The 26,335-nt window shown below is 41.4% G+C and overlaps 1 protein-coding gene across 1 annotated transcript; it reads left to right on the top strand.

Annotated features, from left to right (window-relative positions):
• Positions 1–445: 445 nt before the first annotated feature.
• LOC122932370 (chymotrypsin-like elastase family member 1) lies at positions 446–19,717 on the top strand. The gene is made up of 8 exons (XM_044286740.1): positions 446–563; positions 4,164–4,261; positions 7,729–7,829; positions 13,259–13,384; positions 13,536–13,672; positions 14,451–14,596; positions 17,070–17,219; positions 19,635–19,717. The coding sequence occupies exons 1-8, from the start codon at positions 479–481 to the stop codon at positions 19,641–19,643; spliced, it is 852 nt and encodes a 283-aa protein (XP_044142675.1). The 5' UTR covers positions 446–478; the 3' UTR covers positions 19,644–19,717.
• The last annotated feature ends 6,618 nt before the right edge of the window (positions 19,718–26,335 follow it).

Here is a 26,335-nt window from a genome sequence, read left to right as displayed (position 1 = left end):
ACATGGACAGATTTTTTAATGGATGTCAAACACACATAGAAATGTAATGCAGACAAGAATAATCATTTCTAGTAACGGGGGGGAGAACAATACGTATTTCACACGGAAGGTTTCTGTATTTTGCAGATCCGTGGTTTGCAGACAGGAATTCTTTGTGTCAGGAGTACTTTGATGTAATTTATTAGAGGAGGGAGCACTTGACTTAAACACTTGTCCAGTTTTCCTATTAAATATTTTAGAAAGGGTACCATTTTAGGTATGGACTCTCTAATGTGTAAGACCATGTGAGAACAGGAAAAACTGAGAAATATTTAGGGGAAATACAATGACGTTACCAGTCAGCAAATACCAGACGAATAGATTCCTGTTTATTTTTACTGACAAATCTCTATATGTTTTTTTGCCTTTGGAAAACCAGTTTTACCTGCATTACTTGAAAATATACCCTGTTAGCACATCTGAAATTGTATATAAGGAGATGCCATTGATGTGTCTGCATAAAAGAGAATCATCTCATCTCACAATGCTCAGGCTTCTCGTACTGGCTGCTCTTGTCATTTTGGGTAAGTTGTCCCATATTTCACACTATGATATTTGTGCTCATAGGAACAATTTTATAGCTATAATCTAGCAATAAAAAAGTATTAATCATGATAAAATATACTATTAAGTAATTATTCTGCTATCTACTTTGTACTAAATTGTGAGAAGCTTTGTGAACCGGCTCTTGTAACACAACAGATTGTGTGGCCCAGCCATGTAGTAGCAACTGACTATAGATGAGGCCAGGAAATATTCTGTACTAAACTAACTTTAACAAGACGTCTTCATCTGGGATGACACAGGACAGGACAACATGTTGTGTATATGGTTCATCTGTTCTCGTATTCAATAAAACTTCTAGATATGCTCTCCACATTTTTTTTCGACATATAATGACCTTGTTGCTCCGCAAGCTGAAGGAGCCTTCGACCACGGCAGACAGCATTCAGGACTGAAACCTCCAGGGATAAAATCCAAGGCTTTGTTCAAATTTTAAAAACAGGTACACAGTCTAATTTCAAACTGTTCTTAAAAAGACTTGAATAAAGCCTTGGATTTTATCGTTGGAGGTTTCATTCTAAAACATGTTCTTGTTATTGCTTCAACATTGGTAAGACTATCCGTCCAATGCAAATGAATTTTAGGGAACATGTTCGTTCACTAGACAGGGAAGAGGCCTCGCTGTGCTTAATTTAAGATATCTATGAAAATCATAATGCTACGTGATCTCAGTTCATTTCTGACATAAAGGGGTTATCCCATGAAATGTATTGCTATGCAATGAATAGGGCATTTCACATAAAGTATTGCTGCAATCAGTGGCGTAACTAGAACTGACTGAGCCCCACGGCAAATTTTTAGAACTGAGTCCCCCCTACAGCAACCCCCTCCTCCCATGCAACCTTCACTCCTGTAGCTAGTCACTCTCAGACCAGGCCAGGCAGCTGCTCCGTCCGTTTCCTACACTTATATACTGTATGTCACTGTATATATTGTGATTGTATAATACTGTTGAGGTGCCCCTGACAATAAAATCTTTGATTCTTCCTCCCGGATGGGCCCCCTCTTAGTTTTGGCCCTGTATCAGCCACTTTCCCTGCTTCCATTATAGCACTGTCCCTGGCTACAATATACATGGAAGAATCCCAATCTTTTTTGTATTTACAGTAAATATGAGTTCCTGATTGCTCGATGTAATGGTTAATGTATTTACCCCGCTGAGTCCACATCTGGAGTCATTATGGATTATGCTGCAATTAACCAATCTGGATTTGGATTAGTTCTTTAATACAGTTCGGCATGCATTGCAATTTACAGTAATGGCACATGCGAAAGTTTCCAATAGTCTTGCTTTAATAGCGGCCATATTCATTCGACCACTGCGAGGCAAATATGTTAAACATTAAATCCAAGGATCCGACAAATCCGAATCTACCATCACTAATACATGCAATGAAAATATTGATAGGTTTTTGTGTACATGACATTTTCCTCTCTCGTTGCACCTCCTGCTGTTTCTCATTCTAGGATTTCCACCTTCTCTTGCATTGACATGCCCAGTAGCTTCTCTGCTCTCCTCTTCGAAGAGCCAACATAGTAATTTCACAGATACTTTTTATTCAATTGTCCCTACTTCTAAATACACAGAAATATATAGCTGTATTCCTCGCTAGACAGCGGAGAAGGAAATTGTGGGGACATTACATACTACAGAGCTATTTATTAGTGGAATTGCTGCGGCTGTATGTGAGGGACTATTAGCTATGCAGAGGAGGAAGACAGGAGAACAGAACTTTGACTGCTAGGAGAAGGTTTAATAGGATCTGATTGTAAATCACTCATGGGAGATGCGATTGATGGTCCAATGTGACGAGTTGCTGCCCGTCAACAGAATGTGAAGAGACCAGAGCTAAAAGGGGTGAAAATTACACTGGACAGCAGTAGATATTGCATTGAGATATAGTAGTTACAATAATTGTATGCATTAATCCAGGTAAAAAAAAGGAAAAAGGGGTGACACCCGGTACTTTTGTTCTTTTTTGAAGGAGCTCTGGATTGTATATCTAGTTTTCAATGGAGTATTACATGTGTCTCTCTCTCGTTTTTATATTTTTTATGGATTCGGGTAGAATCAATTCAGATCCAAAATGAAAATTTTTAAAACATTTGGTAACTGGGAATAACCACAACTCCACTGAAGGGACTATAGTTACCAAGAGTTTAAATTTCAGTACATCAAGTAATATTTAGGTATATTAGGCTTTTCCCATCAGTGGTGAGTTATTGATGACCAGTTGATATTGGTAGAAAGATTCTTGTACTGTTATTTGTGACCTGGTGTAAAGGGTGTGATTTTATAAGGGTCCTTTTTCAAGTATAGTGTTAAAGTAGTTCCCTTTAGCTCTATAGATAATCACTACAGGCCTTTCTTCTAGTGCTCCAAAGTAATGGATATATATAATAATCAGTGCAATGAAGGAAAATAACTGATGGAAACAGTTAATCTTGGGTTTAAATGCACAATTTTCGCTGGTCTAAAAACCAGTGACCTGTTTATTAAATGAAAACACTATTATAAAACAACCAATCGTTGTCATTAGGCACTTCTCACTATGGGTAATATCAACCAATCACAATTGCATGGTTACTTTCATATATGCATAGATCAACTACGTATGAATATATTTAGTTATTAATGTTGAGTGAATCAAAGCAGTTGACTTCAATCTGAAATTCAGAAAAAAATTGTTTGCCACAAAGCCAAATTTCCTCACACTTCATGGTAACAAATCAATTTTTCCTAAAATGGTGGCTGAACAAAATATTATTCACCTCAACCACTTGCTCGCGGAGAGGCCGACCTCTCCCATCTTAATTGAAGAAAACCCGCCAAAGGGACTACAGCGAGCGTGATGACGTCATCAGACAGGAGCAAAAGGCCTCTCCGCGAGCAAGTGGATGAGGTGAGTATCATTTTTTTTAAGCCCTGATTAATCAGTGAAAGGCTGACTGAGTCACAGATGCCATGATTAGCATTGAATGCGGGATCTGTCATTGCGCCCTCTCCATAAAATGGAAAAATGGAAAGCAATTTGTGATGAAGTCATCTGTAACTAATCAAACTTCTTGTCGAAGTTCGGCAAAGCAGCCGAATCAAATTCTTCGCTCATGTCTATTAGTTATATAGTATAAGCAGGTTTGAAAATGGGTCTATGTTTGTTTTAGCACTTTACTTCTGGCCCCCTCCGTTGCACACTAGGATGCCAATACAGTCTAGTTTTATCTGCTCTTCTGTTAAAAACTATGAACTAAAATAAATTTTCTACAACTAAAATGTAGTCTCTTCTAGTAAACATTGTCTAGTCTAGAATACTATCACACTAGCTTGATTGATTTGGTTTCAAAACTGTATTAAAAATGGATCCATATTGATAATCATAAGTAATCAAAATTAAATGTAGAATGCAAATCAAGGAAAGTCATTATTAATAAAGTGCACTTCATATTTCTCTACAAATAAATTAAAAACACATACAACTCACAGTTAATGACTAAGTACTTACTGCAAATGGTTTTCCAATGTCTGCAATTTTTCATTTTCTGTATTATTCTGCCCATAGGACAATGTAATAATGAAGACATCCGCTATTTTGAACAGATTCCAAATGCACGTGTGGTAGGAGGATCTAATGCGGCTAGGAATGCCTGGCCCTGGCAGGTCAGTATTCACATGTATATGCACCTCTGTGTCATTATCTGATAATCTAATGGAAGTTTAGTTGATTCTAATTTATTACCATTCTCATCTGTGGTAATAGATATCAGTTCTTACACTGACTTCTTGGTGAGCTCATGCATATACACAGGAGCCTGTCAGTACAGGCTGAGCTAAAGAGTAAAGTATTGGGAGGGGCAGAGGCTTAGTGTCAGCAGTCATACTACCTTAGTCTGATGGTGGTTTTCCACTTTAAAAATCAAATACCGAAGATATTCACTGAAGTCTCGCTAGACTTTGCGAATAACTCACTTCGCCTCATCGGAGGCCATACATTTTAATGCTGTACGGAGACGGGTCGTCCGTATGGCATTAATCCAAAGTTTTGTGCAAAGCGACTTTGGTTCTAGCTTTCGAAGGTCACTTCACTCATCACTATTTGCGACAAACGGCCGCTGAGTTGGCCCTTCTAAATCGATTGCGAATAGAGCATAATCTGGTCTGATCTCACAAAATCTAAGCAAACTTATAAGACACACATACAGTTGTACCAGGCATGCATTGTACTGAGGGCATTCGGTAAACATTCACAGTGCACATTTAGAAAAAGTAAGTGAACCTTTGAACCTCAATAGTAATCCAAGTCAAGTGTCAGATGTGCTCTGGTCTCCTGATTCCAATACTTTTCCCTCCTTCCTGATCAATGCCTGCATGCCTAAGAAATTGTTGATATTTTTTTTTTGACATGCAAAGGAGCTGTTTGGTGCAATGAGAGTGTCACCATTGCACTTTGTTGCACCAAAAGCCTGAGCGTGCACCAGCACTTTGGGAATCAGGGCATACACAGTACAGCACCAATGGTTTTCAGGGCCGCAGTCATCTGTGCTATGCATCTCTGGCAAGCACCAGGGCTGTACTGTGCATTAGTCGCTGACTCTTGACTTGGATTACTATGGAGACATGTGGTGACAAATTCAAGTTGTCAAGTAGTCTTCACTTATCTAACTACCAGCAATGGCCATCAGAACATTGTAGCAGCATGATATACCGAACTTTATGTTATTTGGCTTTTTATCTAATGTCCAGGAAAAGCACTTTTAATCCTATGAAAAATTACTCCCAAGTGCCCAACAGGGCGAGCTTGACTTTTTAAAGTGTCCAAGCCCGCCCCCCCCCCCCCCCAAAAAAAAAAATGGACAATTGACGACAGTTTTTCATAGGATAAAAATTGCTTTAACTGAACACTCGATAAAGAGCCAAATGACATAAAGGTAGGTTTAATCTTGCTTGTAGAATGTTTTGATGGCCATTGCTGGTCTGAAAGTCTCAATTTATTACTGTGTATTCCCAATTTAGCAGCAATTTAATAACCTATAGATGCGGCTTTAGCAGTAATCACATCCTCAGAGCATTTCCTGTTGCTGCAAATATAATTTCCACCTTGGTAAGGAGGAATTTCGGACCATTTTTCCTGCAAATGTGTTGTAGTTCATCAATATTTCTGGGATGGCTTATGTGCACCGCCCTCTTCAGGTCATGTACAGTAACAACATTTCCAGAGGGTTAAAGTCAGGACTTGGACAATTGGAATCACAATTTTTTTTTAAATTAATCTTTAGTTGATTTACTTGTGCTTTGAGAAATTGTTACATAGTTAGTTGGTTGAAATAAAACAGAAAAAAAAATATTGATCCAGAGGAAGGCAAAAACCACTCTAGACGGCAAAGACCAAATGTGCTACACAGTAGAAGAAAATCCATCCTTACCCCAGCTGGCGATCCAAAAGATCCACAGATTAGCATTCTATATTCACACCAGTAACCCCACAATTAAGATACCAATCATCTCGATTTGTTCCATCACCCAATGTCTCCTATCTTAAGGTCATGGACTGATGACATTATATTCTCCTGAAAAATGTTTTGCTACACCTTAGACATAATTACTCCCTCTGTGACTGAAAGTTTTCCAGGCAATGAGACAGGAAACCAATCCCACATCATGATGCCATCTCTGCCATAGTTGAGTTTTGGATGAGGTTTTGGTGTTGGTGTGCTATGCTCTTTTCCTCCAAATACAGCACTGTATTTTTGTGCCATAAAGTTCTACTTTTGTCTCCAACCGTCCAAATTTCTCAGAAGCATTGGGATTAAGGAAGTGGTATTGGGTAAACTTGAAATGGAACGCAATGTTCTCCTTTGTGTAGTTCTTCCATGAACAACATTCTTGTTCAGTGTTATTTTAACAGATTTTGCAGTCTTCTGTAGGCATTTTGCTAATAGTCTTGGGTTCTTTCTCACCTCTTTCAGGATTGGCCATTGTGCTCTTTGAGTGATCTTACAAGGATGCCCAATCTAGGGAGTGAAGAAACAGTCCTGAAATTGCTCCATTAGTAGATAACTTTTATTTTCTTAGATTGGCATACACCCAGGTCATTGGCATACACCTCTTATGAGGTCTTATGAAAGTTGTCTGGACTGAGCCATGGTTCAAAAACCTATCTTTCTTGAGCAGAACAGATCTGTCAGTAACCAGGCTTTGTATGCCTTGGTTTAATGGAAAGAGCAGCAGTGTAACTCACACTTCCAACCACATCTATGTAATTGAAACACCTTTTGCCAATTATTTCTTAGGGTACTTTCACACTAGCGTTATTATTTTCCGGTATTGAAATCTGGTAAAGGGTCTCAATACCAGAAAAAAAAACCTAATCAGTTTTGTCCTAATGCATTCTAAATAGAAAGCAATCCGTTCAGTATGCATCAGGATGTCTTCTGTTCCGTCCCTTGTACAGTATTTGACCGGACAAAATACCACAGCATGCGGTCTTGCTACAAGTAGGAATGTTGCAGTCGCTAAAGAAAACTGTTTCTAATAGAGTAAAGGTAAAAAGTAGTTAAGAAGCTGATAAAAAATAAAAATAAAACTGGTACACACCATTCTATGGGATAATTTGCAGTTGCCAAGGTTTTAAAAAAAATGCAATAGAACAAGATCATGATACAAATAATTATACAGTATTTCTATATTTCAAAAAATCATCAAAAGACGTTTAATATATGTCTTCTTTAATATATAAGAGGAATGTTTCACTCCCTTAAGGACATGCCATAAATGTCAGAGAAGTCCTGGTCCCAACTCTCAGACCCATCTCAAGAAAAGGGTCCTGAAGTGAACAGAGTGCACACTGTGCATGCGTGGTGTCCTCTCCATTTACTGCTACAGGACTTAGCGGAGTGAGTGTGGCTGCTTTTGGAAGCTCCATAGCATGTATGGAGGGTGTCTGCACTTGCGTAGCTTGCTCTGCAGAGAACTTTGGGCCCCATCCTGGAGATAGGCGCACCTTGCTGACAATTATGGCATATCCTATTGATATTCCAGAAATGTCAAAGAGGTGAATACCTCTTTTTCAAACAGTGTCATTAACAATTGTGTATTTTATATTTTTTTTTATTTTTGACTCCCTCCAGGTTTCTATTCAATTTCTGTCTGGTGGTTACTGGTACCACATCTGTGGAGGAACCCTCATTCGTGCTAACCGTGTGCTGACTGCTGCTCATTGCATGGACACGTAATCATAACTTTTATATTCTCCTTCCATTATATTAATGTCATGTATCGAAATAATTTTGGCAATCTCATGAAAGTTACTTACAGTAAATATGTAGATTACAGAGCGTTATGGTGAGCTAAAGCTGGAATTTTGATGTTTACCGTACTACTATAGAAGGTCTCACTGCCGGAAGAACGGTTAAAGAAAAACAAAAATAAACTTTATTAATAAATATCACTTAAAAATGGGTGAATTTCTCATTTTAGATTAGGGCTGGCCACAGCCAAACCCATCAAACATACAGTATGCTGGATCCAGATTAATGGCCGATCAGGAACAAAGCTTTAAAAATGGTGTAAAAATAATAACATGCTTGTGCAAACTGAAAAACTATTGCTCATTTTATAGATGAATAGTTTCAGCCAACCAGTCACATATGGCAGACAGCTGGTTATCCGCCATCACAAACTGCATGTGTGTTACCGGGGTTTTTGGATGCTTACACACATGAATTTGGATCCAGCGTTTCTTTTACCCCTAAAAATTGCCCAAAAAAAGTTGATGCAATTTTTTGTCACCTGCAGTTTTACTGTTTTTTTTTTTTTTTTTCTAAATGGCTGTGTGAACTATTGGGGTAATTTATTAACTGATATACACCACTTTTGTCTGATATATTGGTTGCAGATTTTGTCGGCAGCCATTTTGCAAAAAAATCTTCGAAAGGTCTGAAAAAGAGGACTGGCATGTGCGAGGAACAGGGCGGGCCAGCTGGCCCATCTTCATAATCATTTTGTATGCCAGTTTTTGGTGTAGAAATGACTTAAACCTACTCCAGCAAGGGAGCTGGTATAGACTTCAGATTGTCGCATAAAGTTGTGTATACCTCCATACAACTTTGCCTCTTCCTCCAGCAGCACAATCACTATTATGATCAGTGTGTATATGGCCAGTCTTAATAAACGTGCCCCAATGTTTTTCCTCATCTTCCTCACTTCTGTGGGCATTAGTGTCCCTGTTTCTGCACTGCAAAAAATAGAACGTGCCCTATCTTTTCCATATATTGCGGACCTGTTCAAGTCAATGGGTCCGCACCTCAATATGGGATTCACACGGCTGGTGCCCATGCATTGCACACCACAATTTTCAGTCCGCCGCATGGGCATGGCGACCATATGGTCATGTGAACGGCCACTTACTAATACAGCCTTTCTTGAAATTCTGTGCCATTTGTTATATTTTTTAATGTATGCTCCCTTTTTTACAAAGTCTCCTGTGCTGTCCACACAGAGGTCCTGTCCATACGGTGGCCACTGATGGAGGGTCCTGTGACCAGGCAAATCACCTCCATGCAATGCCTCCTCCATTCAAATGCACTGTACCTGCCATCTACACTTGTTATGTTGGGAGTTTAGTGCAGGAGCAGTGTATTTGAATGAAGAAGACATCACATGGAGGTGATCTGCCTGATCACATGATCCTTCATCAGCGGCCATCTTATGGACAGGACCTCTGTGGGAACAGTACAGAAGAATTTGTAAGCAAAGGGGCGTAGCTTCTAAAATATAGAAAAGGGTGCAGAATTTCAATAAATACTATAATAGTAAGTGCCATTTAGTCATCTTACAAACACACTGGTCAACAGGAACCAGAAAATGGCCAACCCTTTTAAGCGTTTTTTCATGGCTCTGTTTTAAGGTCTTTTTACACAGACCAATGATCTGGCAGACTGTCAGGAGGAAAGTAGACTTTCCTGATAACTGCCTGATCTTCAGCAGAGATGATTACTGCATTTACATTCAGCAATCCCCTCCTCTGTATGGGGACATGCGATCGATACTGTGATCGATTGTTCCCATAGGAGATCATTGATCCTAGGTGGCAGATCATATTTTAGACTGAATGAATGATTTCACTGTCAAATTATCGAGAATGAACATTTATACAAATTCTCATACCGGGGTGGGATTCAAATTTTTAACAACAGCCTACTCAACGGCAGGCATGCGGCATCACGACACATGTTTATATATACATACACAATATATATGCAACACGCATACACTTAAATACACCATATAAATGGTACACATACATAAATACACCATATATACATTACACACACATACCACCCAACTTTCAAAAAGCCCAAGGAGCTAAACTATCAGAGGCGTGCAAAGCTCGTCACAAGTTTTTTAAAGCGCTGGCCCACACCTCTAACTTCACATGTCTGCCTAGTCTCCATTGTGCCCCCCACACAGTAGTTATGCCAGATCTGGGATGGTTGGGACTATACAAACACTACACTCACATAATCACATATACAATATACACCCATATAAGGTTCACTTACAGTAGATTTACCTACTCCATATACATTTCATACACATTTTTATGCACATTATATTCAGTGCTATCCAGAATACAGCGCCACATACCTCTTCCATCCAGTGACTTCTCCTCTGATGTAGATGTTCTCTTTCCTCATCTTCTCCTTTCAGACCAGACCGCCTATTTTAGCGACCACAATTATTATAGTGAAACGTTATCGGCCAGGTAGTCGCCTACAACATTTAATATTACTTAGTAAACACAGACCGCCATGATAATTTTTCATCTCTAGTCTCTGCAGTTTAACAAAAAGACATCTTAGGTTACTACTTTTCCATCCTCCTACCTTCTGAATAACTCATCCTGCCACATTTAATACTGTGCCCACTGTTCTCCCCAATACTATACTACATAAACTATACACCTGAAAATGCCAGTACCGCACAGATAGTGTCCCCAGTACTGTGCCCGCTGTGCTCCCCAATACTAACCAGCAGAAACAGATAAACCCCTGATAACACTAGTACCACACAGATAGTGCCCTTTAATAATTATTAGCAGACACTGCCCTGCAAATAACTGCGCCCAGCAAATAGTGCCCCTGACACTAAAAGTGTAAAACATTATGTCCCCCTGTTACTACTGGGGGACTATGAGGAACATGGTTACTATTATGGGTACTATGGGAGCATTATTACTTCTGGGGCACAGTGAGGACATTATTACTACTAAGTGCACTTGGGCAGAGAACTATTACTATTGGTGAAACTTTGGAGCAGTGTTACTGTGGGGGGCAAACTGGCCACTTAAAATGAGCACCAGTACAAAGAATGTCCCTTGTAATGTGTCCCAGTACAACAAATGCCCCCTAATAATGTGTACTAGTTCAAAAATGCTCCCGTTCTGTGTGCCAGTACAAACAATTCCCCCTCTTAGTGCCCCCTGTTGAGCTAATATCCCTACAGTGCCCCCATAATGTGTGAAAGTATAAAATAACCCTATATAATGCTCACATAGTGCATTTCTCCCCTTATCCATAGTGTCCCCCATAATGTGCCAGTATAAAATGCCCCTATATAGTGCCCCAAGTAAATACCACCATAGCACTCCTTCCCTTTCCCCATAGTGCCCCCATAATGTGCCTATAAAATATGCCCCCATTGTGTTCTCCCCCTTCCAAACCCATAGTGCTTCCATAATGTTCCAGTATAAGATTCTCCCATAGTGTCCCCCATGATGTGCCAGTATAGATGCCCCCATAGTGTCCCCTATGAAGTGCCAGTAAACATACCCCCATAGTGTCACCCATGATGTGCCAGTATAACTTCCCCCCCAGTAAATGCCCACATAGTGTCCCCCATGATGTCTCAGTGTAAATGCCCCAGTAGGTGCCCTCATAGTCTCCCATAATGTGCCAGTAAAAATTCCCCTGAGTAGATACCCTAGATGTGGCAGTATAAATGCCCCTAGTAGATGCCCCCATGATGTGCCTGTGTAAATGCCCCTCATAGATGCCCCCATAGCCCACATTATGTGCCAGTATAATTGCCCCATGATGTGCCAGTATAAATGCCCCCATGATGTGCCAGTATAAATGCCCCCATGATGTGCCAGTGTAAATGCCCCCAGTACATTCCCCTATAGTGTCCCCATTATGTGCCAGTATAAATGCCACCATTGTGTCACCCATGATGTGCCAGTAATGCCCCTATAGTGTCCTCCATGATGTGCCAGTAATTCCCCCAGTAGATGTCCCCATAGGTTCCCCCATGATGTGCCAGTAATGCTCCTATAGTGTCCCCCATGATGTGCCAGTAGATGCCTCCATAGTGTCCACCCAGATGTGCCAGTAGATGCCTCCATAGTGTCCCACATGATGTGCCAGTAATGCCCCCATAGTGTCCCCCATCAAGTACCAGTAATGCCCCATAGAGTCCGTAATCATGTGCCAGTAATTGTCAATAGTATCCCTCATCATGTGCCAGTAATGCCCCCATAGTATAAGCCATCAAGTGTCACAAATACCCCCATAGCATCCCTCATAATGTGTCAGTAATGCCCCCATCATGTGCCAGTAATGCTCCTTTAGTATCCCTCATCATGTGCCAGTAATACCCCCCATCATGTGCAAGTAATGCCACCATAGTGTTCCCCATCATGTGCCAGTAATGCCCCCATAGTGTCCCCCATCATGTGCCAGTTATTCCCCCAGTTGATGCCCCCATAGTGCGCCACATAAAAGAAAGAAAACTAAAACTTACCTTCATGCAGGCCTCTTCCGGCCTGTGTCCCACGCAGTACAAAACCCACCCTGTGGGTGTTGTTGGTGTGTGCAACTAGTACTACTTATTCTGCTTATAATGCACAATGTGGCGGTCAGGGGTGCGTGTAACGCAGAGTGCGGTGGTCAGGGTTGCATATAACTCAGGGTGCGCTGGTCAGGGGTGCTTGTAACACAGGGAGCGCTAGTCAGGGGTGCATGTAACACAGGGAGCGCTAGTCATGGGTGCATGTAACACAGGGTACGCTGGTCAGGGGTGCATGTAACGCAAGGTGCGCGAGTCAGGGGTGCATGCAACACTGGGTGCCCGGGTCAGGGGTGCATGTAACACTGGGTGCGCGGGTCAGGGGTGCATGTAACGCAGGGGCGCTGGTCAGGGGTGCATCATAGATAGAAAAGGCACTTAAAGTTCTGATGTGCTCTGTCCTCGTGCCTTCTACCTCTAGGCATGGTGGCAGGGGGAGGGGCACGCAACAATGTTTCCTGATGTTAAATCCCCAAGCAGCATTCTTTTCTGCCTCTGCAGGCCCTGCTAGGCTGAAAGACACATGCATCCAATGGCAGTGCTGCCCTATCCCTCCCAGTCAATATCAGCTGAGGTGGGCGGGGGAAGTTTCAGCTGGCTGCCGACTCCCGAGGAGCCCGTAGTGAAGCGGGTGGGCAGCATGGGCAGTACTTTCAGTTTGGCAAAACAGACAGATTGCTGCTGTACTAGCGGCGGACAGCGTTTTATAGCGGAATCAGTATGGGGGGGCAATAAATAACCTGGGGGGGGCCCTATAACTTTAAAAATGACTTAATATACACCCACAACTTTCCATTGTTTTATTTCCAACAGACCTGGTACCTACCGTGTGGACCTTGGAGAATACAATCTTGCTTCTTACGAAGGCAGTGAACAGTTCATTGCCGTCTCTTCCTACAGGAAACACTCTTTTTGGAACCCCAGCAATGTTGCTGCTGGGTAAGATACTCACTAACATGTAAAAAAATTTTTAAAAAAGCAAGCTATTTTATTTCTAGTACTCTAATATGGTCAAAATGTCTTAATTATATTTGAATGATTAAAACTCTCCATGATGTCCATGAATACATTGCTATCATCTTCGATACAGATATGATATTGCTATCCTGTGGCTGGCCTCCAGTGCTACCCTGAACAGTGCTGTGAAATTGGCCACCCTGCCAACAAGTGGATACACCCTGCCCAGCAACTACAACTGTATTGTTACCGGATGGGGGAGAGTCAGCAGTAAGTTTTTAATGTACTTTAACATTAATGTACTTTTACATGAAAATGCTTGCCCGAGTGTTTTATACTGATGACCTATCCTCAGGATAGGTTATTAGTAACGGTCCCGACTCCCACCGATCAGCTGCTTGAAGAGAGGCCATGGTGCGCCGATGAGCACTGCAGCCTCTTCCTAGGCCAGTAACGTCACATTCATCAGTCACACGGCCGAGGCACAGCTCAGTCCCATTCAAGTGAAGCGCAGCTGCTTTCCAATGGACGGTGCTGTGCTTGGTAAGCTGTAAGGACCTATCATGATGTAAAGTCATCCGTATATAACACTCGGAAAACCACTAAGATTTTTGTTTGTGCAAAATTGATTATTTGGGTTGTTAAACATGTCATAATCTATGATGTTGTTTTATACAGTGGTGAAGGGAAGATGAGACCAAATGTGCCACACAAATCCCTATTTGTGGTAAATGACAGAAAACTGTGGCAAACACACTTTATATGTTTGCTTTGGAAATTGTGCATCAAAATTTTTGGCAAAAATCAAGACATGATACAGGCGTAGTGAGATTGATATATCTGCCCCAATGTGTTTCATATAAGGGGAATGATCCTATTTTAAAGACCCTTTCAGCATGAAAAACATGTAAATATGTTAGAGATGCAAGAGATCTGATGCTAATATACAAAAATATATATATATATATGAAGCCTCCTGTTCCAATGCCAGTTTGCTATCCGTTGCATTCAATTGTGATGATTATAAAATACTATCATCTCTACACAGCCAGTGGACCTAGTCCTGCGATTCTCCAGCAAGCCACTCTGCCTGTAGTTTCCTACTCAACCTGCTCTGGCAGATCTTGGTGGGGCAGCACTGTCAAGACCAGTATGATCTGTGCTGGTGGAGATGGAATCAAGTCTTCCTGCAATGTGAGTTGCATCTTCTTAAAATGCTCTCCTTGAATGTAGACGTGCCTACAATAGTAATGGTTATTCAATGCAAATATTTCCATCATTATAAATCACTTGGGTAGTAAGCGGGCTACATGAAAAAGATATATTACAAAACTATGCATACTATAGAGTATGTTATTGTGTGCACTTCCCCTTTTAGTGGTGTTTTCCCTTCCCTGGTGATGGAAGGGTTAACTCCCTTTCTGCGTGTGTGAGACACTGGGTGTGTCTGTGTGGGTGTGGCCACTTAGGCCTATATAGCCTCTGTGTTTGGCATGGCTCAGTGGGTTGCTTCAGCCATGCTTAGCTGGAGCAGCCTCCTGTGAATACCATCTTCCAGTAAGGGCCACCCTTCCGGTCATAAAATCCATACCCCTGATGTTTAGTTTATGTCCGTTACCTTTGGTTTTTATTGCAGCTATGGATGTCCTGGTTCCTGTGTGTTTTTATGTGTGTGCTGTTTGTCTATGTTTGTGCAGACAGCATTTTCTGAGCACGAGTCCCAGTCAGCAAGGCTGTGGCAGGTTTGTGTGGAACTGTTTGGGTTCACCTGTCATGTTCATAGTTCTGTTCATGTTCCCCTTCTTTCATGCTGCTTGGCCAGTGAGACTCCTGCTCCTCTGTTCCTAGGAGGAGTAGGTTGTCTTACTCTGCTCCTTAGTTCAGGGCCATCCTGAGGGCTTGTAGGGACTATTAGGTTCCAGAGTATGAGCCCTCCTACCACCAGGGTCGGCTCATACGGACAGGAGACAGGGTCAGTGTTAGGGACGCAATAGGAGGTGACCTGCTCCCTAATTCTGTTGCCCTGGCCGAGTAGCGACCGGACATCTTTTAGCATCACACGGCTGAGGGTTTCCCCCATCCTCAGCCGTGACAGTATATGGGAACTTTGGTGGAAGCAATGAGGGAATGTGTAGCCATCATAGTGACTAGTCTCTGCTCCAGAGCTCTCCCAGGCCGTATGGGCAGTAAATGGAGGGGTGTAACCCTTCTTCCCTGCAGGATATACCTTTCACTTTTGGTGTCTCCTCCCTGGTGTTAGCTGGGGTGCCCTTTATGTTAATGTATATGCAGGCATGAATGTATATGCAGGAATGAAAGGCAGGAGAACAGAAGGTCAATGATGATGATCAAGTATAGAGACCAATGACTGCTGCCTTAATTATAGCAAAATAAATTATTTCCTTTATTAAATAGATTATGGGGTTCACAGTGAAAATATATGCAGTATAGGCACAGTCCCAAAGTTTTTCACTGAGTAGGCTTTTCCCAAAAGGCTGTGTATATGTCTACCTCTATAGATACCAGCAATTTTCTCAAATGACCAAAAGCTTGCAATTCCTTAATATTCCTCTGCAGTGCCCAGTCACGAAGTGTAATATTAGATTGGATGTACAGTTCAACTCAGTAGTGTGGTGGGCGTCAGAAGCAATAAACCCAAACCTAGGCAGTAAAGTCTAAAGCCATATGCGTGCATTACCTTTACCGAGTCCAAGCACGGACCTCATGGTCTTCAACCATCTGCAATAATTAAATGCTTCTTTCTTTCAGAGTTACAGTAGTTCCCAGCTGCTTTTTCCTCAGTTTTCACTCACAGGAATGATGTTTTCCTGGAGTAGAATCTGTGGCCTACTTGGCAGCAGCACACAGGTCTTCCTACTGGCTTTCTTACTAGCAGACTGCACTAACCAGAGGGAAATTGGACCAGCCCACTATCCAGCCTTTTGGGGTTACATAGTACATAGATTAAAATCAGGATCAAAACTCTACCGTGAATATAGTATTAACCCTTTAGCAATCAACCAGAAGATCATTGCATATACAATGGCGTACCTTCAATAAAGGCAGACCATAAAACTGCTATAGGGCCTGATGCTGACCCTCCTTCCCACCATGAAAGCACTGTTTTCGTGCAGCTGCCACTATGGGGAACTCAGTGCAAAGAGATTACTACAGTAACTATATAAATTCCTATGCTCTGAACTACACCCAGTGATGTCTACAAGTAGCCAGATTTGTAATATATTATGTGAAGGGAAGCAGTGGTTTACAGCTCTATGGTGGGGATTTACAATGTCAATATATTTATGCCAGCTTTCTGGTGTAAATAAATTAAGGAATATACTGATAAATATTATAACGAGCACTATATTTTTGAAACACCTGCTCTACTTTCTCCAACATAGAAATAGTATAAAGTGTTTTATTAAAATTTCTTCTGCTCAATAAATAAAAATTGTCATAAATCTGGGGTGTTGCACTTTGCGTTATGGGGTGCTTGTGAATGATGCATCAGTACTGGGAAACTGGGTGGGTCAGGGTGGGCCATACTAAATTTTGATATGGGGCCCATTGAGATTTGTTTAAGAACCTGATTCTATGATACTACACATGAAAAAAATGTATTGCTATCTACTGAAGTGTATGTTTCTTCATGATTGCACCTTAGGGTGATTCTGGTGGACCCCTCAACTGTGCTATCAATGGTGTGTATCAAGTCCATGGTATTGTCAGCTTTGGATCTTCTCTTGGATGCAACTACTACCGGAAACCATCCGTCTTTACCAAAGTCTCTGATTACATCTCCTGGATCAACAGCGTAAGTAATGTATATGAATATATTGGATTATACCCCAAACCTGCCTACGTGCAAACTATATACTATGGTGTCAATAGGACTTACACTGAATTGCTGAGCTGTACAGAAGAGGTGCACTAAAACTGGGTGCAAGTGTTCAATAATACATCCATTTAGGCAATATGTACATTAAACTGTTTCAATCAATCATTCAGTTGCGCAGAATTACCACTTTGTTGATGCCCAGGATAGCCATACATCATTAAGACAGGTGGACATGGACATAACATACATATGGACATACAAAATAATACTTACACCTACTTATGGGTGGGAACAAAGTGCGACCTGTGGGGGAGAGGATAATCACAACACAAGTGCAGATAAACATCGTCTCCTAAAATTACAATTATATACTCAGAATTGTGCTGATAATTAATAGTTAACCCTTTCAGCTCCATGTGATTTTCCATTTTGCATTTTCATTTTTCACTTTCTACCATCCCGTAGCTATGATGTGATGCTAATGTTTATTTTTTATTTATTTTTATTTTTTTAAACTTGCTTTACTCTTTTTTTTACACTAGGGGAATATAATATGCAATCTTTTGCTCACTGCTCCCATACACTAATGTAATTTAATATAATAGTGTATGGGAGAATCATTATATTCCTATGGAGCACTGCCACCTGCAGGGCTCAATAGAAACTAACACTCCATTAGCCTGGAACACTTAGAAAGAATGAACAGTTTCCCCTAGCTCCGTGCAGAGAAGCAATTTGGGCTTCTGAAGTGCAGAGTTCCCAGGGAAAGCCACCTCAGATGCCGTGGTCACATCTGACCATGACATTTGAGGGATTAAATGTCTGAGATCGGCATTACTGTCAATCATAGACATTAGTGCCCTCTTTAAAGACCCGATTTCTGACATACATGTACCAAAGCGTCCGGGAAGTGGTTAATTCATTTTCCTTCTTGTTGCTTATTGATTATGATCAAATTTGTATATAATTGTAATTTTAGGAGGCAATTTACATCTGCACTTGTGTTATGATTAATTCCTCCCCCACACATTGTAGTTTGTTTCCAGCTAAGGAGGGTATATATTGTTTTTCATACATTTTGTATATTTGTCCATGTCCATCTGAAAAAGGTCTTGGACCCTTACACACAATATGTATGGAATGAAATAAAGACATTCAGTCCCAGTCGGTAAGCAACTGTGTTGGCTTTTTTAAATTGGTCATTTGGCGATTGCTTATATTAGACTTACAAAAAAATGATACCATAATATGATGGGCAGGCTCTACTTGTTTTTGGATTTATGTGATGTACTGCCAACCTGTATAATTTATCTATTTTAAAATAGAGTCTGTCACCTCCAAAATTGACCTCCAAGGAAGATACCACCATGTAGGTTAGATACCCCAAAACATGGCCATAGCTTCCTTGTGAAAAACCGGTCCTCTAATTCTGACAAATGTTTCAGTTATGCTTAGCTAACCTTGAAACCCATTTCGGAGGTAACAGACTCAGTGGCGTGCTAAGAGGGGGCGGGGCTCATTGCTGGAGTGCAGGGAGCTGCAATCCTCTCACTCACCACTCAGCTCTCCACGCTCCTCCCTTAAGGCCGGCAGCGGTCTGAATGGTGAAGCAGGATGACTTCTCCTGCTCCACCATTCAGCCTGCTCCACCAGATCGCACTGCCGGTGTGGGCGGAGCCTGCAGGGAAGAGAGGTATGTGAGCTTCAGGAACAGGCACGAGGGGTTTATTACTTTGGAGGAGGCACAGAGGTCTTTATTGCTATAGAGGGGGCACAGAGGACTTTAATACTACGGAGAGGGCACAGAAGGCATCACTACTATGGAGGTGGCACAGAGCGAGAGGGCATTACTACAATGAAGTGGGCACAGAGGACATTATTACTGTGAGGGGGGCACAGTGGGCATTATTACTATGGAGGGGCACAGTGGGCATTATTACTATGGAGGGGCACAGAGGGCATTACTACTATTAAGGGGGCACAATGGGCATTACTACTATTAAGGGGCACAATGGGCATTACTACTATTAAGGGGCACAATGGGGATTATTACTGTGAAGGGGGCACAATGGGGATTATTACTGTGAAGGGGGCACAAAGAGGGCATTACAACTGTGAAAGGGACACAGCGATGGCATAACTACTAGGAAGGGGGGCACACATATGTACAAAACTACTGTGAAGGGTGTACAATGAGGGCAATACTACTGTGAGGGGGTAAAAAAATTAGTATTGGGAGGGAGCAGAGAAAAGACCAATCACCCTAGGCACGCCACTAAAGAGACTACCTTTGTAAATTGGCAACCAGAATTAGTCCTAATGACACTACTAAATTTAGACTTCTCATATGTTCAAATAAAAGCTTAAATTTCTCTTTTTTTTTTTTTGTAGAACATCTAATCGGGATTACACCTTTTTGCCTAGTTGGAATAACAGCTACAACACACAACTGTTTAAATAAGAACAACTTGCTAATAAAGAACTTACCTAAAACAAATTGTTTTACAACTTTATTCCATTGTGACACGTGGGAATGTACATTGGATATTCCTATAATTATTTAAAGCTTAGCCATCATTTCCATTTTTATTCTATTTACTAATAGTACAGTTGCAGATAAGAAACTTTGTCAATATATGTTTTTACAGAAAAATTCCCCTTTCTCTACTTAACAGATTCCTCATCTTATCCCCTTGCTAGGTTATTAGCTTACTTAGAGATAAGGTTACAGTTCCTACCCATAAGTAGGTTATAGAAGTGTGTGCATGGAGGGGGGAGGAATGGGAAGGAGCAGCTACAGTGAGAAAGAGACCAAGCAGCTGCTTTCTGTAAATGTTTTATCTCACCCCAGTGGAGTGTTTGCAACTAGTTAATCTGTCTGTTAGTTCGGTGGGTGACATATACCCATTTTTGCTGTGAAATAAGCCTGCATTGCATCCGTGACAGGGAAATAAAATAGTTAATCTGTCTGTTAGTTTGGTAGGTGACAGAAACCCATTATTGGTGTGAGATACACCTGCGTTGCATCCGAGACAAGAAAATACAATAGTTAATCTGTCTGTTAGTTTGGTGGGTGAAAGAAACCCATTTTCTGTGTCAGATACACCTGCACTGCATCCATGACAAGGAAATACAATAGTTAATCTGTCTGTTAGTTCTGTGGTTGACATATACCCATTTTTGGTAACAGATGCACATGCATTATATCCGAGACAGAGAAACACAATAGTTAATCTGTCTGTTAGTTCAGTGGGTGACCTCAAAGATTGAGGAGAGCTTAAAATAACGGACGTGGCCATGGTTGTGGTGCTGCTGGTGTTGTTGGCGCTCCTGCTGCACTGATGCCCAAACACTTATGTTTAAGAATGTGGACATGGGACTGCTGCGGCTTTCTGCAGTGTGCAGACCAGTAAAGATTGTAGGGGTGAGGAGTGGGTGGAGGATGATGAGGTCCTAGACCCCACATGGAATCAAGGTCATGCAAGTGACGTGTGCAGTTTGGAGGAAGAGGCGGTGGTCAAAGAGCGCAGCAGCACAGCAAAAGAGGGAGCATAGTGCAAAAGCAGAGTGGCCATCCCCTAGCCAGTACACCTGCTACTACCCACCGCACCCAGGGACTGAGCACACCAAAGCCAGCTTCAAAGAGTTCCCTAGCATGGCAGTTCTTCAGGCAATGTGCTGACGGCAAGACGCGAGTGGTTTGCATGCTGTGCAGTCATAGCCTGAAGTAAGGCATAAATGTTCTAAGCCTGAGCACCACCTGCATGACCAGGCATCTAAATGCAAAGCACAAACTGCAGTGGAGTACACACTTTAAAAACCACAAAATATCTCAGGCTCCTTCTGCTCCCTCTTCTGCTGCAGTCTCGGCCTCTTTCTCCCCCTCTTGAATCTCGAGCAGACTGAGTTGTGTTGGCACCTCTACATAACTTCGGCAATCTACTGCCAGAGCAGGAGCTTTATTCAGACCGGCGTCTAAAACGCTGGTCTTAATACATTACCTCCTATGTTTTACATTACTATATTTGTTTATTGTACGAAAGTGAATAAATGTGTCTGTTGATACAATACTTAAGAATATAAGGCCCCACCTTTAATTTCTCCCAGGGCCACATTTTGTCTAAAACTGGCCCTGCATGCAGGTATGGATTTTCCCACAGTGACTCCCCAAGGCACTTCACTGGTGTAGTGTTTGCTAGTAACAACTGACATGGAGATGGAAAGAATAACAGTTTGCGGGACCAAATTAAGAGGCAGAATACATTGTTTTTCAGACAGGTCAGTGCAGGTGGAATTTGTAATGGGCAGTGGGTGTGGCCCCATTTTACCAACTAACCAGTTTGACTTTGGGCTAATTTTTAGGGCATCACCCTGGCCGTACTCTGGTTTTCACCCTGTAACCCTTACAAAGGTCTTTGCTGCTGGGTGGCCACCAGGTCACTACCTCTTGACATAGTGCCGGTGTAGTTGGTGGATGATCCACAGGAGGGGAGTCAGAAATACCAGTGCAAAGCACTGAGGGGTCAGGCAATATTCGTATTCTGCAACAAAATCAGCAGCATGTGAAGAAACCCTATAACAGGGATGGCCAACCTGAGGCTCTCCAGCTGTTGCAAAACTACAACTCCCAGCATGCTTAGACTGTCTACAGCCAACAGCAGGGCATAGTGGAAGATGTAGTTTTACAACAGCTGGTACAAGGCGACACTGGTCACAGTCAGGAAAGTAGAGTAGCAGTGATCCTATAGAAATGAATGAGATTGCTACATGACTTAAAAAATTACTTTTTTTACTTGGACAGCATTAATTTCTATGGGATAGCTGCTACTCTGCTATCTCGGCTGCAACAGATATTGTGTGGCCAGTCTTGCCGCACCCTAACAGTCCTAATAACACCCAGAAATGAAGCTTTCTATTTGCAAAGCAGATCAGGAGAAAAAGGGCATCTTGTCACCATGCCATGAGCCACGTCAGCAGAGCATTGAGTGTTGAAATTGGTATACACAATCTGCATATTCATAACTCTTAGGGCTCATTCACACAAACGTATAAATGGGTCCCCATCCATTCCGTAATTCTGCAGAACGGGTGAAGACCCATTCATTTCAGTGGGGCACCAATAGATGCGGACAACACTCCATACTGTGTGTATACAGTATATATTTCTGGTGACAGAAACCCTTTAAAGCTTGGGCGGAAATGGGTCTTCCAAATAGACAATGACCCGAAGCAGACTGCCAAACTGGTTACAAAAGGGCTTAAGAAAAACAAAGTCAATGTTTCGGAGTGGCCATCACAAAGCCCTGATCTCAATCCTATTGAAAATTTATGGGCAAAGCTAAAAAGGCAGGTGCAAGCAAGGCGACCAACAAACATGGCTCAGTTACACCAGTTTTGTCAGGAGGAATGGGCCCAAATTCCGATCAACTATTGTGAGAAGCTTGTGGAAGGATATCCAAAACGTTTAACCCAAGTCATACAGTTTAAGTGCAATGGTACCAAATATTAATGAAATGTATGTAAACTTTAACATACTTTGCAGAAAGTAATAACAATGCCTTAAAACATTCTCTCTTGCTCATTATTCTGGCATTTGGCAAATAATAATATCTATGGTAATCCTAATTGACCAAAAACAGGAAATGTTTATTCTGATTTCATGTCAGATATTGAGAAAAACATGCACATGTGTATTTTTATATAGTGTATGTAAACTTCTGGTTTCAACTATATACAGGTCCTTCTAAAAAAAAGCAGTGATTTCTGCAAAAGGATTCCCGACCAAGTATTGAGTGCATAACTGAACATAATTATTTGAAGGTTGACTTTTTGTATTAAAAACACTTTTCTTTTATTGGTCGGATAAAATATGCTAATTTTTTTAGATAGGAAATTTGGGTTTTCATGAGCTGTATGCCAAAATCATCAATATTAAAACAATAAAAGGCTTGAACTACTTCAGTTGGTGTGTAATAAATCTAAAATATATAAAAGTCTAATGTTTATCAGTACATTACAGAAAATAATGAACTTTATCACAATATGCTAATTTTTTTAGAAGGACCTGTATGCAAATAAATCCATGCAACTCCTAGAGTAGGCTTCAAAGTGATGTCCTTTCTATTCATCCATTTCAGTCATTTTACTAAGACTTTTCTCAAGCAGTTCTCGAGCTCTTCCCCTTATATTTAGAAGTGCTGTCATATTTCAGTGTGGGAGGGAAACCCACACTGAACGTAGGAGGGAAAATGGTGAGGGGAAAAGGCTTGGAAACTAGGGAATGGAGCTGGTCACCTCCTAGAGAAACCCTAATCAAAGTCCTGACTGACTACAAATATGAACTGACCCCAGAGATAGGTGAGTTGATACACAGGAACCTAAAGTCTTAATTCACCCTGTAGGACCCTGGTACTAATGTTAGGACAAGAGACAACCTGTTCCTCCAACCGGTAGGAGAAACAGGAGTCTTCCCTGATGTATAAACCCAAATGACAGAGAAAAGAGCAACACAAGATAACCCAAACAATAAACAAAAGGTAAAGAAGACACCTAACTTCAAAAGGCAATGGAAGCACAGGAACTCAGCCGAGATCCAAACACCAGCGATCCAAAACCAGACTGAAGCTATAAACTGCACAGCATTGTGGGAGAAGCCATAATAAATAGGGAAGGATAAATGACCACATAAGCAACACCTGAGGCAAGGTGTGTGGCCATCACTAGAAACAACACAGACACAAATTGATCCATAGGAACCTATCATATCAAACCACGTGTTGCCAGTCTCACTGATCTGGCCCCTGTCACAGGAACATCCATGACAAGTGCCTTGAAAAAAGTATTTATACCCCTTGAACTTTTCTACATTTTACCTCTACCAGGGTTTCCTCCAGGATTGCCCTGTATTTAGCTCCATACATCTTTCCATCAACTCTGAACAGCTTCCCTGTCATTTCTGAAGATAAGTATACCGACAGCATGTTACTGCCACCACCATGTTTCATGGTGGGGATGATGTGTTCAGGATGATGTGCAGTGTTAGTTTTCAAACCCACACACAGAATTTGCATTTAGGCCAACAAGTTCAACTTTGGTACCATCTGCACAGAGCACCTTCTTCCATATGTGGATTTCTTATGGCTTGCTTTCAATTTTTTTTTTCTTCTTGCCACTCTTCCATAAAGGCCAGATTTGTAGAGTACACGACTAATAGTTGTCCTGTGGACAGATTCTCCTACCTGAGCTGTGGATCTCTGTAGCTCCTCCAGAGTGAACATGGGTCTCTTAGCTGCTTCTCTAAATAGTGTTTTCCTTGCCTGGGCTGTCAGTTTAGGTGGATGGCCATGTCTTAGTAGGTTTGCAGTTGTGCCATACTTCCATTTTCAGATCATAGATTGAACAGTTCTACATGAGATGTTCAGAACTTGGGATATATTTTTTTATAACCTAATCCTGCTTTACACTTTTCCACAACTGTATCCCTGACCTGTCTGTTGTTTCTTGGTTTTCAAAATGCTGTTCGATCACTAATGCTCTCTAACAAACCTCTGAGACCTTTGCAGAACAGCTGAGAATACATTACACACAGGTGGACTTTATTTCTTAATTAGGTGACTTCCGAAGGCAATTGGTCTCACTGGAATTTATTTAGGGGTTACAGAGTACAGGGTGTTAAATAAAAATGCACTCCACACTTTTCTACCTTGGCATGTTTTTTACAGATGGCCTTCTAAAACCGCTGACAGGCGGGGGTAAATGTCAGCTTGGGATGTATGAAGCTGTTTGTGTATGTCAACTGTGGCGCAGTGTTGTGTGTGTGTATGTATGTATGTATATGTATGTATATATATATATATATATATATATAGATAGTCGGGGTCAGCTCAATAGCGGTAGGCACAGCAGACAGAGACAGTGAAACCAGGGTACAGTTCATACAGGGATTTTCCTTTTTTCTTTATGTTCATATAGGGCCTTTAGATTCAGGCAAAAACACAAAAAATAAATTCCTGCTCGACTGAGAACTAACTAAACAAAAGATCACCCTTTCTATACTGGTGGCCTACTATCAGCCACATGACGCAACACAAAGTAAACTTACAGTGTCCTTTTTGACATTTAAGCAGACTTCAGCAACAATGGTGAAAGACAGTCTGTTCAACCAGTCCCCCATCCACACATGCTCATAGTGCAGATTTTAATAACCAGAAATGAGCTGAGCTCCATCACCTGGCTGAGAGCTATATAGGAAACCTGTTCTGGACAGGAAGGGAATGGTGAGCCCCACTACGAACCTGCTTATCATTCCATAAAAATTCAGGCCCCACAACACCATTTACCAAAGTCCTCAGCAAACAATGCTTTGCTAAGGCAACCCATCTTTCCGGGATCTCATCCAGCTTTCCTAGTTGAGATATCCACTTCCTGTAGCCTAGCACATTGTATATGAAAGAAACCTAGGTGAAATATAGCGATTTTTTTAATACTTTTCCGTGTGTGTATATATATATATATATATATATATATATATATATATGTGTGTATGTATGCATGTATATATATATATATATATATATATATATATATACAGTCCTGATCAAAAGTTTAAGACCACTTGAAAAATGCAAAAAATCATATTTAGCATGGCTGGATCTTAACAAGGTTCCAAGTAGAGCTTCAACATGCAACAAGAAGAAATGGGAGTGAGACAAAACATTTTTTGAGCATTCAATTTAATGAAAAAATAAAAAAAACTGAAACAGGCTGTTTTTCAGCTGATCAATAGTTTAGGACCACACCTCCAAAAAAAAACGAAACCTCCCCAAAACAGAAATCCAACTTCCAAACATGAACTCAGTAATGAGTAGCTCCACTGTAATTGTTTATCACTTCCAAAATTCATTTCGGCATGCTTGATGCAAGCGTTTCCATGAGGTGAGTGGAAACATTTCTCCAAATGGTGAAGACTGCCGCACGAAGGCCATCTACTGTCTGCAGGGCTGGTGCAAGGATTTTTGCCACCCTAGGCAAGAGGTAATTTTGCCGCCCCTTGACTCCGCCCATTGACCCCGCCCTCTTTTTCGGCCACCTAT

Source organism: Bufo gargarizans, chromosome 3 (assembly GCF_014858855.1).
Source record: "Bufo gargarizans isolate SCDJY-AF-19 chromosome 3, ASM1485885v1, whole genome shotgun sequence".
NCBI classification, from domain to species: Eukaryota; Metazoa; Chordata; class Amphibia; order Anura; family Bufonidae; genus Bufo; species Bufo gargarizans.
The sequence above is the reverse complement of the archived record's forward strand: the minus strand, read 5'-3'. Positions and strand labels throughout refer to the sequence as shown.